The 14,328-nt window shown below is 43.7% G+C and overlaps 1 protein-coding gene across 8 annotated transcripts in view; it reads left to right on the top strand.

Moving 5' to 3' along the window:
- Positions 1-705: 705 nt before the first annotated feature.
- Positions 706-14,328, top strand: part of Nek1 (NIMA (never in mitosis gene a)-related expressed kinase 1) — a 138,193-nt gene continuing 124,570 nt past the window's right edge. For 4 of the 8 annotated variants that reach the window (NM_001293637.1, NM_001293638.1, NM_175089.4 and 1 more), the window contains exons 1-2: positions 742-1,312; positions 14,178-14,325. In NM_001293637.1, coding sequence (NP_001280566.1) covers positions 14,209-14,325 — 117 coding nt within the window. In that variant the 5' untranslated portion in view covers positions 742-1,312; positions 14,178-14,208. Of the gene's footprint in view, positions 1,313-14,177; positions 14,326-14,328 lie in introns of all 8 variants that reach the window. The other 4 variants (XM_030243338.1, XM_030243339.1, XM_030243340.1 and 1 more) reach the window with 2 other exon arrangements.

Genomic DNA, 14,328 nt, shown 5'->3' on the forward strand with positions numbered 1-14,328 from the left:
CTCAGTTAAGTAATGAGCGCTCAAATTAAAAGTACCTTATCTGTGTACCGTGTGGGAAAAAGTTGTTAATATGCTCTCTTCAGTCTGAGTCAGATTCCTGAGCGAAATTCCCGCCTTCACTCAGCCTAATTCTTTCCGGTTTTACTTTATTCTACCGACACCCGTCTTTCACATGCTCCTTTGAGCTTGGAGTACCTCACGCTCTCCCTTTGGTGCTTGGAGTTTTTAACTCTTGAAGTTGCTCCAGTCTCCACCTCCCCGCCCCCAGTCCCCGGTGCTTGCACCAATGCACTTGCCCAGTCCTTTCTCTAGTCCCAGTACTTCCTAGCTCTTTTGGCCCAAACATATTCCAATGGCCCCGCCCCTTGACGATGCCCCGCCCCATTCCCCCGTCCCCGATTCTGCCCTACCCATCCCCGGCTTGCTACGCTCCGCTCCCAAACCGCCCTTTTTAGCTTTTACCTACCACAGGCCCCCCACTCACTGCACCCTCTCCCTAGCCTCTCTCTCCTCTAGGCCGGCCTCTGGTCCTTCACGCTCCCCGCTAGCTCAGCTGCTGGCTGAGAGCCGGGTCCCACTAGCTTTCCTATTCCGTAACCCCGCCCTTCCCCGGAGCCCCGCCCCATCACTCTTAGTCCAGCCCCGCCCCGCACGTACAGTCCGTTCGCTTCGCCTGGCCCCGCCCCCCGCAGATCCCGGCTCCTCCCCTGCAGCGCCACAAGTCGGCTCCTGCGCGCTGACGTCACACGCCAGCGACAGTGACGCGAGGGCCGTTCCCCTCTCCTCAGCAGTAGCTCTATGGTTTCAGGGCGGCAACGTGCAGCGTCCTTACCTTGAGCCTGTGCAGTTGCCCTCACCCCGGAATCCATAGTCACTGTGACGAGGCGGGAGGACTTGGGCGACAGGTAGCCTCCCAGTCCCACACGCTGCGGGTCCGCGCCTGGCCAAGCCACCTCGACCTGTGAAGTTGGGGGCGGTACCCAGCAACTCCCCCTGTGCAGCCGCCGTTTCCAAGGGGTCAGGAACCGCTGTGTTTGTTTCGTCCGCGTAGCCAGGGCGGGTCGCGGAGTACTGTGCCTGACCCGACGGTGGCAAGTCTGACGCGTCAGCCAGAGACCGGTGCCCGGTGTAGGAGTCGCAGCCTGGGCTGTGAGCGGCTGCTGGGTAGACAGACTTGCTTTCTCTTACAGCATGTCATTTCCAAAATGCATCGTGGTGCTTCTGCCTTAAGTCCTATAGGAAGACACTGCCGCCACTAGACCGGTGCTTATGGTCGCCACTGTTATTCTGACTCAGGTCCCGTGTCATTGAGGTGAGTTGCGCGTGGGAAAGCAGTGACAGGCAGACAAGCAGAATGGTGAACTCACCGGGAGTGAGGAGACCTGTATAGATCTGTGGAGTGCATGGATACTCGCCTTAAGTGTTTGCGCCTAAAGCACCTTCTCCTTAAGTTGTTAATGGGGAGGACTTGTGTATGGCTCAAGGCAATTCTTTGGTATTCTAAAAAGATAACGCTCTCTTAAGAGACGATAAACTAATCTAAGTAGATGATAAGTCACTTAAATAGATTAGATTAGATGCCTGTATATTTTAATGAGAAAAATAGCAGTTAACTGGTTACCCTAAAGCTTTCCATGGTTTGACACAATTTCCACGTGTAAAGTATTAAAAGTTTTGCCACTTTAATAATTCAGTGTAACTTTGGGAAGGGGTCTTGGGGATTGGATGACAGGAACTCATTTTTGCTAGGCAGGTGATCTGCCACTGAGTTATATACCCTGCCCAATGTTTTATTCTTCCCTGTAAGATCTCCCTAGAAGCAGAAATATTTTTACTGCCTACATAAATCACATCGGAAATGTTTGTGAAGGCTTAAAAGCCCTAGTCCATCTGAGCTTTCACGGTGATGGGCTTTGCTTATGCTGCAGTAAGTGGAGGTGATGGGCAGCAGCCAGATGGAAAAAGAAGCAGTTCTTTGTTTCTAGTTTCTAGGATCTAGAGGTCTACATTTAAAATGGCCTCTTGTTCTGGTGAAACCAGAGTAACAGATTTTGTGGGGAAACTGGTTTTTACACTGAAAAAGAAAGTCTGTCAGAAATCTGATGAAGGCTGTGGGACTTAACCACAGTTCTTTTGAGGTCGTGTTACTAATGCATTGGCACTGTATTCCAAGTAGGTTTTACCCTTCTAGAATCGTGGACATGATAGCTTTTCAACAGAGGAAGTTTCTTTTTGCTTGTTGATAGTTTCTACTATAAACTCCTTGGGTATTGTCTAAATATATTTACCAAGAAGAAAACACATACTTAAAAAATATTAGCAATTCTTTATTTTTTTTCTAGAGATTCCTCATAATGAAAAAAATAGAGAATTTTCCTTTCTTGGAAAACACATTGACCGTTTTCTACAATTCAGGTTGTCTCTATTGTTTTGGAAGAACCGTGTGTATAGATTTTGCCTGCAGACAGTACCAGAAGACCTCTTGGCATCTGTTAGAAGTAGGCCTCACCTATTCCTAATGTTTCCCTTTGGAATAACCTATCCATCAAATATCTGAAAGAGCTAATGCTTAATCTCTGTCAGTGTTTTCCTAACTGATGGAGATGCAGTTTAAAATTCCTGTACTCTGAAACTTTTAATATGTGGTTCATGTTATTTATCAAGCACTACTTACTTGAAACAGTTCTTAGAAAATTAGAAAGGTACCTATCTAATTTGACTGGAATTGAGGAATATTTTTCTGGAGCATAGTTGATATACTTAAAAAGAAACAAGATATTGTAGTAGCATGAATTTAAATGTTAAGGTGAAGTGTTTGGAAATGGAAAATTGTTCAAGGATGCCTGGTGAATAGTAGGCAGATGCTTCTGCCTCCAACCTGTAACCCCATCCTGTTCAAAATTTAAATAGGGACATTGAGATGGACCAGCAGATAAAGACACTTGCCACCAAGCCTGATGCCTGAATGACCGTAGTTCAGTCCCCTTGACCTACTTACATGGTGGAAGAACAAGCTCCCACAAGTCTTCTTAGTGTAGAGACACACAAACACACACACACACGGTCTCTCTCCATATAAACTTGGTTATTTTTGTTTTCTTTTAATTTATGTAGGAGAAACTGATTTGCTCTGTATTCTTATATCAGTATACATGGCTGATTAACATTTAATTTTGTTGTTTTGACTAGTTAATTCTAATACAAAAGATTGTAGACTTCTCAACTCTTAATTTTCATTCTTTGGAAGCAATATTATTAGTTTATTTTGTGTCCTTACAGAGGTATTATATATTTGTGGGTTTGTGTACACATAAATATGTATATAAATAAGTGGAGCTATAAATATATACATATGTTTTTCTTTTGCCACCAAATAGAGTGTTTGTTATTTGCCAACCTGATACAAATCCAGATATATCTTAGAATGGGATTCTCAATTGAAAGAATATCTCCATCAGGCTATCTGTCCTTGTGGACATGTCTGTGAGCATTTTCTTGGTAACTGGTTCTAGAGAGAGAGCTCAGTCTAATAAGAATGATGCCATCCTTCGGCAGGTGGCCTTGAGTTGTATAAAAAAGCCAGCTGATGCAGAAGGTATCTCTATTATCTTTTATTTCATTTCATGTGAAATAGTTCTCTAGTATAACAATTTATTTGTAGTCTCACAGGTCTGAAGTTGGTAGCTCATGTACTCCTTGTGATGAGCAAAGATTAACTGCAGAAAAGGAAAGACTTTTGTTTTTTGTTGTGTGTTCTAAAACTCATTAACCATGAATCTTTGGTTGCTCAGAAAAATACCTGTGTTTATCATTATCTGATGGTATTTAGAATTATCTTTCTTCATCTTTCTTCTTACCAAGGGCAGTAGATTAGGCCTTACTGAGTTACAACCATAGAGCTTAGTATGGGGATGGCAGTAGGATGAAATACTAGGCACACTGATAGCTTCCACCTTGGTGAAGTCCCTAGAATGGAATTGGCAATTAAATTTGGATGAAGAGCCAAACTGACAAATTTTGTTTTTTTCTCTCTTGCCAAAAAAGTCCCAAAACAATGACAATTGTGAAATAAACTCATTATGTGGTTATTATTTAATGTAATTTTATTTATGGAGTTGAGTTTTTAAGATGAATTTATCATGATTTGCTCTCTAAGTAGCTCAGTAATATGATACATTGAGCTTTCATGTTCTGGAGATAACATTAAATTTTGGCTGGCTTCCAGATAGCCATTACACTGTGCCAGTTAATTCAATGTAGACCATGTTTTCCTCTCTGACTCACTGTTGATGGCTGGAACTTTACGTATGATAACGTTATAATTCCTCTTTCTCGTAAGGTTGCTAATATCATTCTCAATATGGAAATTGAAATGGGATCTGATTATGTTTTTTAAAGTTGAGGAAGGTTCTTTGTCATGAAATTTCATAAACACTAATTACTAATCTTACTACAGGCTGGATATTAACCTTTAGTTTTCAGGACTATATTAAGAATTCTGTAATTTAAGAAAATCGAATCTTTTTAAAAGAAAAATTGGCTGTCATCAGATGGGAGGGCAAAGAATCTAGTAGTTCTATTCAGAAGGCTGCTCTGCAGTCCTGAAGGAGTAGGTTCTAAAGTAGTAGGTTCTAATGGCAGTGAAAGAGTGCCTCAGCAGTAGGATGGATGCACTTAGGAGAGAGGGTGAGCAGGCAAAGAACAAAAGCTTCCATCTTCCATTTATGTGGACCGTCACCAGAAGGGGTAGCCCAGATTTAGGATGGGTCTTCCTATCTCAAGTGATCCAGATCTGGAGTGGGTCTTCCCACTTCAAATGCTCAAATCAAGGAAAATCCCTCACAGGTGTGCCCTGCTTCGTGGATTTTTCAGTTGATTTAGTTATCAAGTTGACAACCAAGATTAGCCAAGTCACTAACAACTTAATCTTGGTTGGATAATCTTTGAAGTATGATAATCATACCAGTTCATATTAAGATGGTCATGGAGGTACACACTTGTAATCCCAACATTCAGAATGAGGAGTTTGAGGAAGGCATGACATTAATAGCCTGCCTCAAAAATAAAGTCTTTATCTTTATAACAGATAAGGATCTCATTAAGTAATGAGGTTTTCCATACTAATGAAAAAGACTATGCAAGTAGAAATGGGCAAAGCAAATAGAGAAAATACAAATGTTCAATAAATGTAGATTTTTCAGAAAAAGAATTGAAATGCAACACTATTTGTCTCATCAAACATCAGCAACAAGAAGAATGTGACACATGCCTCAAGTAGTCAGTATAAGCTTCAGTTGTTCCTCACAGTGTTTAATTACATACTCTATCTACATTGTTGGGTGAATAACAGACACAGATCTCAATAGTGCAAGGCAGTGCTTCTCAACCTTCCTAATGCTGCGACCCTATAATATAATCTCATGTTGTGATGACCCTGACCATAAAAGTATTTTCATTGGTACTTCAATTTTCAATTACTGCAATTTTGTTACTGTTATGAATCATAATGTAAATGTCTGATATGCAACCAGTTTGAAAGGGGCCTTGGTTGAGACTAACACTGTGTAAGGTCATGTGACCAGTAAATGAACCCTCTGTGTTAGTGTTATATTGCTATGAAGAGACACCATGACCAAGACAACTCTTATAAAGAAAGCATTTAGGTGGGGGCTTGCTTGTGGTTTCAGAGGGTTAGTCATTATCATAAAGGGAGCACTGCAGCAGGTGCGAAGACATAGCATGATACCAGAGTGTTTGCTGACACCTTTGCATCCTGATCCATCAGCAGGCTTTCAAGGGGTGGGATATTCGACTTGGAATGGGCTTTTGAAATCTCAACGCCTACTTCCAGTGATGCACCTCTTCAAATTAAGCCATACCTCCTCCAACAAGGTCATCCCTCGTCCAGCAAAAACACACCTCCCAGCCTTCTAAAGAGTTCTTTGGGGGCTGTTCTCATTTAAGCCATCACAATCTCCAAGGTTCTACTGCTCTTTTTAAAAAACCAAAGTTTATTATAATTGTGTGTATATGTACATATGGTGTATTTGAGTACAGGCATGTATGCCATGCTCAAGTGTGGAGGTCCGACAACTTTGTGGAGTTTCCTTCTTCCAAGGATCAAACTCTTGTCTCCAGGCTTGCCTGGCTCATGCCTTTAACCCAGTGAGCCAGTCATCTTGCTGGCCCTGATCTTTTTAACTTTTTTTTGCTCCTCTGATTTTATTTTTATAAAGAATAGCCACTGCTAATAAGAATCTCTAAGAATCAGCATTTTATACAATATTGGTTAACAGTGGTAGATATTTACCATTCTAGCTGGCAGCATGAACCTGGGAGAGCAAGGGCTAAAAATGAGGCAAACTTTATTCAGGGCATCAAATAATTTCTACTTTGAGGGTTAAGAGTAATATGAGTAAAGTATACAATCACAAGGACAAGCCACACGTGGCAAAAGCATGTTTTTCTATAGAGGCACATGAACAACAACAGCTGAAGTCAGCTCCCTCCTATACGTTATCTTAATAGCGTTCTCACGCCCGGCCAGGAAAGACGCAACAGACCAGAATCTTCTGCGGCAAAACTTTATTGCTTACATCTTTGGGAGCCAGGAGGGCAAGCGCCCAGCGCCCAGCCCCAAAAACGAAAGCCCCTTCAATAATGAAACCGAAACCCCTTCCCTATTTAGGAGAGTTATATTTCGCCTAGGACGCATCACTCCCTGATTGGCTGCAGCCCATGGCCGAGCTGACGTTCACGGGAAAGGTAGAGTACAAGTAGTCATAAAATACCCTTGGCACATGCGCAGATTATTTGTTTACCACTTAGAACACAGGATGTCAGCGCCATCTTGTGACGGCGAATGTGGGGGCGGCTCCCAACATCTCCCCCTTTCCTTTTAATAAGAGCAAATAGGCCACCCAACTAATGAGAGTGGAGATAGAGGTCAAATCCCCAGTGTGTAGGTAAAGGAGCCATGTACAGGATTAGCTCTTAGGCTCACAGGCTTTTACCCAGAGCAACCCTGACCTGCTCCCGTGTCGTTTTGCCTGGAGAGAAGGACACTTGGACACTCAACCTTCTTGAAAGATGACATGTCTCCCTAGAATAGGCTCATATATGCCGCAGAGCCTTTCTACTGCAGTGCTTAGCCGTGCAACTCTCTCGGGCTGCTGAAGCACACTCACTCTATCCCGTGCAATGAGACTAGCCTCGTGAGATGTAAGAGCTGAGTGGCCAGCGACCTATTGCCTAAGCATAGATAACCATATATCAGGGGGAGCACCATGTTCTAGAGCTGCAAGCGCCTGGGCAATAACCACCTTGTCTCTCCTAGTTTAGGCCTTAAGCTTACAGACCAACCAAAGAAGCAACACTAATCCACAGCAAAGTGTATCTCCAAATAATATCAATCCCACCCATTCTTTAAAGAAAGAAAATGCTGAGGAGATCCAATTGGGTAATCCTTTGGTCAGGGACAGGTCCAAGCGCGTGGAGTTGACCTGAAGTCTCAATTCCCGAAGGATCTGTTCAAATTCAGCCGTCCAATTCTGTAACATATACTGAAAAAGACTTTTTGACAAATTAGCTGTCCTAGTAAATTTCTCATTCTGAATGGAAGTAACACACAATCTCGGAAACTTTTGTTTACACCCCAGCTGAGTTATTTGTCATAATACATCTAGTTGTATCTGGACAAGATCTATGAGTTGATTAACCAGCATGAGACCTCTCTGTATCTTGACATTAGCTGAGGCCTGTTCATCTATGACTGTAGTCACTGAGGCTGACAAAGTGTTAATGGTGTCAGTCGTCTGGACCTGTCCAGACAGAGCCAAGGCTGTCTGAATCAAGGCCAAACCCAGTTCCCAGTTAGTGGTAAAAAAGCAGGAGAATACTTGAGCATTATACATCACCGTCATTGGGAGTGGAAATATCGACATTATCCCCCAACGCTGCTCTCTTTTTATTATTGACGCCCTGGACATCACCAAGACGAGGGACATTAGTATTCCCTTGGTCAGTCTGGATTTTTCGGGTGAGTCTTTCTGGTATCCAAAATGGGTTGTCTTCATTCTGTGGGAAAACACAGATAGCTCCCCTGGATCTTATCAAAATAGGATCCGGGCCATACCATTTATTATCAAGGACATTTTTCCATTTAACCATCTCATTGGGCCTATCTGGCTCTGTACAATGACGTTCAGCCGCAGTATGGCCATGAGCATCAATATTTAAAAAATTGAGTGTAAAGAGTGCCAAAGACACAGACACTCTTGGTGCTCGGGGTAAAATCTCTTCAATTCCCCTCTTCTGTTTTATAAGATAGGTTTTGAGGGTGCGATGCGCACGCTCAACAATACCCTGTCCTTGAGGGTTGTATGGAAGTCCAGTCAGGTGGGTCACGTCCATCTGACGGCAGAACTGTTGGAATTTTTGAGACGTATAAGCTGGTCCATTATCAGTCTTAAGGAGTCTGGGTTTCCCCCAAGCACTCCATGCCTCAAGACAATGTTGAATCACATGTGAGGCTTTTTCTCCAGTTAACGGAGAGGCAAACATGATGCCAGAACATGTGTCAATGGACACATGGAGATATTGAAGTTTTCCAAAGGAAGAAACATGTGTAACATCCATTTGCCAGACCTGTAGAGGTCGAATACCGCGTGGGTTAATTCCCACATGAGGAACTGGCAAGAACTCACAGCAGCTTTGACATTGAGTAACAATGTCACGGGCTTCTTTTCTTGTCAAGGAGAAACGACTGCATAATGTTTCAGCCGTCACATGAAAATTGTTATGAAAATTTCTTGCAGCCTCTACCGGGGATGATAGGGCAGCAGCCACCACTTTAGTGGCCTTATCTGCCAAATCATTTCCCAGAGCCATGGGGCCAGGTAGGCCTGAATGGGCTCTAACATGAGTAATATAAACAGGAAATCTTCTAGATAACAAAACTAATTGTATTTGCTGAAAAATATTGGCAACTCTACTGGAAGGCTTAATCACTCCAGCCACTTCTAAAAGATTTACTGCATTAACCACATAACAGGAATCTGACACAATATTAAGGGGTTCTAAAAAGGTTTTTAAAACTTCTAAGACCACTAAACATTCTACCACTTGAGGTGAATTTTCATTATATTGTTTGGATACCACTTTACCATTAGCCACATAGGCACCTATGCCAGTTTTTGATCCATCAGTATATACCACAATCCCATTTTTAAGTGGGTTTCTTACTGTTATTTGTGGAAACACAACAGATTGATTTTGGGCAAACTGTGCAATTGCATCAGGATACCAATCTATTATTTTAGCTGGGGATACGTTTGGATGGATCCACAACAATGGCCCATTCTGCCACAAAACTGCAGTTGGCAATTGTGCTGTCTTAAAGACACACAAACTGAAAGGCTGCGAATCCTCAATACGTTGTAATTGTGCATTCTGTAAGGCTTTTTCCACTTTTTGTAAGGCCTGGTTAGCAGCTAGAGTAAGAGTCCTAGGGGAGGAGATATGAGGATCTCCTTCTAAAATACCAAACAAAGGCCTTAACTCAGCGGAAGGAATCTTTAAAAAAGGTCTGAGCCAATTAATATCTCCCAACAGCTTTTGAAAATCATTTAAGGTATGGAGGTGATCTCTTCTTATCTCTACCTTTTGGGGCACAATCTTATCTGGGGACACCACAGAGCCCAAGAATTGTCCTGTATCAGAAATTTGGACCTTTTCTGTGGCTATCTGTAAACCCCACTGACTTAAAGTTTTAAGTAGAAAAGGATATGCCTTTTGTAGCATGGTAAGGTCTTTATGGCACAGGAGGATGTCATCCATGTAAAGGAGCAAAATTAAAGAGGGGAATTGTTCCCTCACTGGCAAAAGAGCTTCTTGCACATAAAGTTGGCACATTGTAGGACTATTGGACATTCCCTGTGGTAAGACCTTCCATTGATACCTCTTATCAGGTTCCATGTGATTAATAGAGGGGATGGTAAAGGCAAATCTGGGCCTATCCCTTGGACACAAAGGTATAGAAAAGAAACAATCTTTAATATCTATAATAATTAAATTCCAGCCACGTGGTAAGGCGGAAAGTACAGGGAGACCCCTCTGTACTGGGCCAAATAAGTTCATTTGCTCATTAATGGCTCTGAGGTCATGGAGCAGTCTCCACTTTCCTGACTTTTTCTTAATTACAAAAATTGGAGTATTCCAAGGTGAGGTAGATGGCTCAATATGGCCTAGTTTTAATTGTTCCTCTACCAGTTGAATCACAGCTTCCAGTTTTTCAGAGGATAGGGGCCATTGAGGAACCCACACTGGATTCCCCGTTTTCCATGGTATGGGCCGTGCTGCCCCAATGGCCGCTATGGAAAACCCAGACCCTGTCTGTCTTGGTTTCCATTAGGTAAGATAGGCTCTATCCTTCCCTGTTCTTGATGTCCTAACCCTTTTCCTTCTTTATAACCCATCTTTGCCATGATATTTTTTGCTTTAGTTGAATACCCTCCCGATGGGGTGTTTTCATTGGACAAAATAAGGCCCAAATGCTGCATAATATCCCTTCCCCAGAGGTTAACCGGGAGTGGGAGCACATAAGGTATGAATTTCCCTTGCTGTCCTTCAGAGGATTCCCACGTCAAGGCAACGGAGCTTATAGTGGGACATGATTGATATCCTAGGCCCTGTAATGAATGAGATGACTCTGTGGTGGGCCATGCTTTGGGCCACCAATGTGTAGAAATTATACTTTTATCTGCTCCGGTATCAAGGATGCCTTCAAACTCTTTTCCATTAATCTTAGGGCAGAGCTTAGGTCTATCATTTAAAGATACAACCAAATAGGCAGAATCATTTCCTGAGGAGCCCATCTTCTTTATCTCAGGTCCTGCAGATTTTTCCCTGGTATTATCAGGGAGGAGCAGCAGCTGAGCTATCCTATCTCCTTTACTAATAGAAAAAACGCCCTTAGGGCTTGAGCACAGGACCTGTATTTCAGGGGAATGTTGACAATCCATAACTCCAGGGTGGACTACTAAGCCCTGCAAGGTGAGTGAACCCCGGCCGAGAATAAGGCCCATGGTTCCCGGGGGCAAGGATGGTATAGGCTCCACCGGCACCGGCTGAATACTCATTTGAGGCATTAGTAGGAAGTCGGAGGCGGCACGCAGGTCCACCCTTGTGGGTCTTCCTGGGTCGCCTCTCTGACTGCTTCCTGGGTCCTGACAAACCGGTTCCCATATCTTTGAGGGCCCTGGGACCGAGGGCCCGATGACCCGTTTTTTGGCACATAAGCTGATTGACTATCAGGTGGGGGAAGAATTCTGCCCTTTATATCCCTCACAGAGCAACACTGGTCGGCTCTATGATAACCCTTGCCACACTTAGAGCAAAGAGTGAGAGTCCCTCCCTGTTTATCTGGAGCTCTGCAATCTTTCTTAAAATGCCCAGGCTTTCCGCAGTTAAAACATGTCCTCTGATTATTTCTGCCCATGGAGCGGTTTTGGGATTGAAGGATGGCAGCCGCTAAACCTGCATTGCTGAGAGGTCCCCCAAGCTCTCGACAGACCCTGAGCCAGTCTTGTAAGCCTTTGTTCTTTCTTGGGGCTATGGCCGCTCGGCACTCCTTTGTGGCTTGCTCATAGATGAGCTGTTCTACCAGAGGCGCAGCTTGCTCTGACTCTCCAAAAATGCGCTCTGCTGCCTCTGTCATTCTGGCCACAAAATCTGAGAAGGATTCCTGAGGTCCCTGGATTATCTTTGTTAACTGCCCAGTGGCTTCCCCTGCTCGGGAGAGCGCCTTCCAGGCCCTAATAGCCGTGGAGGAAATTTGGGCATAAGCTCCCCAATGGTAGTTTGTCTGATCAGCAGAATAAGCTCCCTGACCCGTTAACAAGTCAAAAGTCCAATCTCTCTGCTCTGGAGTCAAAGCAGCTGCGTTTGCTCGGGCCTGCGCTTGTGCAGTTTCATGCCAAAGAGCTCTCCATTCCATATATTTGCCCATACTAGGGAGAGCGGCTTTTACAACCGTTTGCCAGTCGGCAGGAGTTAGTGCCATGCCGGCAAGCCTGTCTAACTGCACCAAGGTAAAATTAGCATTGGTTCCGTATTTACGGACCGACTCGGCGAGTTCTTTAATTTGTAAGTATTCTACCGGAGCGTGGACACGCCCACCCTCGGCTCCTTCAAAGACTGGAAATGCCTGTTGTATTTTCCTTTGTTCCTCTCTGGGAATGAATGAGTCTGCGCACTGCCTCTCTGCGCACTGCCTCTCTGCGCACTGCCTCTCTGCGCATCTCTCTGCGCATTGCCTCTCTGCGCATCTCTCTGCGCATTGCCTCTCTGCGCATCTCTCTGCGCATTGCCTCTCTGCGCATCTCTCTGCGCATTGCCTCTCTGCGCATCTCTCTGCGCATTGCCTCTCTGCGCATTGCTGACGCACTACGCAGGGCGGGGGCTCCGCATAGGGCGGACCTTGAAACCGACTGCCGGGAGGTTGAACAGTACGCTGGCTTTCGCCAGCCGCTTTTGGCTTTTTTCTTGACCAATTAGCTGGCTGGTAATGGGCTGCTTCTTCCTCCCAGTCTGTTTCCTCAGAGGAGAATTCTTCATCTGCTTCAGAGCTACTAAGAGCTGGCTTCCTGAGCTCATCTAGTGACGAGTATCTCCTAGAGACCTCCGCTAATCGATCTTTTTTCTTTTCTTTTTTCTTTTCCTTCCTTCTAATCTCTCCCCAGGTATTCTTACCTGACCTAAACTTTTCCTCGGGTTCAAGACCCTTGGAAAGGCCTGTATACTTATTTTGTGTACCATATTTTCTCTTTGCTCCTACTCTCTCTCCCCGCTTTACTTCTGATAGATTGCCCTGAATTTCATCCAGAATTTTCAGCCCTATCTTAATCACCTGATAACATGTGAAAAGGAACAAAAGGGCTCCTAACATTAGAAAAAATTCAAGGCCAAACATTTTCCACTTTACTTCTGATAGACTGTCTTGAATTTCCTTAGAAAGTTCAAGGCCAGGCGTACCTCGTAAAGCTGTACTCACTGGTACTCTCGTTCCCCAGCTGAAAAGTTCTGAATTCATGCAGTTGAATCCTTCTTAACAGTCTGCTTTACGGGAACCTTTATTACCGCGACCCGCAGTTCTGGTTCTGGAATGAGGGATCTTCCTTGTGCCGGTCCCGAGTTTTCTTGTATTTTTTTCGTCCCGGTTTTTTTCTCGTCCCGGATTTCAGCACCAATTCTTAATAGCGTTCTCACGCCCGGCCAGGAAAGACGCAACAGACCAGAATCTTCTGCGGCAAAACTTTATTGCTTACATCTTTGGGAGCCAGGAGGGCAAGCGTCCAGCGCCCAGCCCCAAAAACGAAAGCCCCTTCAATAATGAAACCGAAACCCCTTCCCTATTTAGGAGAGTTATATTTCGCCTAGGACGCATCACTCCCTGATTGGCTGCAGCCCATGGCCGAGCTGACGTTCACGGGAAAGGTAGAGTACAAATAGTCATAAAATACCCTTGGCACATGCGCAGATTATTTGTTTACCACTTAGAACACAGGATGTCAGCGCCATCTTGTGACGGCGAATGTGGGGGCAGCTCCCAACAACGTTACACCTGGGAGAAAGAAGCACGAAAACCCATTCCAAGTTTTGAGGAAACTGATATCACAGGACTCTTGTCTTGTTTTCTGGAGTTTTCTAACAAGCTCTCAGAATTCTCACAGGACTCCATTCTTGAACTGTATTCCAGCAGATATTTCTGCATGATGCTTGAGTAATATGTTTGCAAGCTTTTAACATTTGACTTTAGATTTCACCCTAAGAAAACCCTTACAACAAATAATACAACAAAGAGCATTAAAGCATAAGTACAGGAAATTTACCTGAAATTGTTTAATTGCTGAAACAACTTTAAGAAATTGTGTCTTATTTATCCTGTATTCTTTTTATTAAACAAATACAATCATGCACTGATTCATGTAGGCAAAAGATTGCCTTTATGTGTTTGTACTGTTGGTATGTTAGTACTGGATGCTTCAAAGTACTATAATAAAGCTGAAACCGCTCTTTCTTTTTGTTTTGTTCTAAGTTTATTTGACTTTTAGTCAAGATGTTAGATATCTTTTTGTTAAAACTTGCTTAATCTCTGTCACCTCTTTCTTTGTGTGTAGCATATGTATGAAAATGCCTTAGGAGGGAACCATGGAGAAGTATGTGAGACTGCAGAAGATTGGAGAAGGTTCATTTGGAAAAGCTGTTCTTGTTAAATCGACAGAGGATGGCAGACATTATGTCATCAAGGAAATTAACATCTCAAGAGTA

The sequence above is a fragment of the Mus musculus genome, chromosome 8, assembly GCF_000001635.26.
Source record: "Mus musculus strain C57BL/6J chromosome 8, GRCm38.p6 C57BL/6J".
In the NCBI taxonomy this organism is placed as follows: domain Eukaryota; kingdom Metazoa; phylum Chordata; class Mammalia; order Rodentia; family Muridae; genus Mus; species Mus musculus.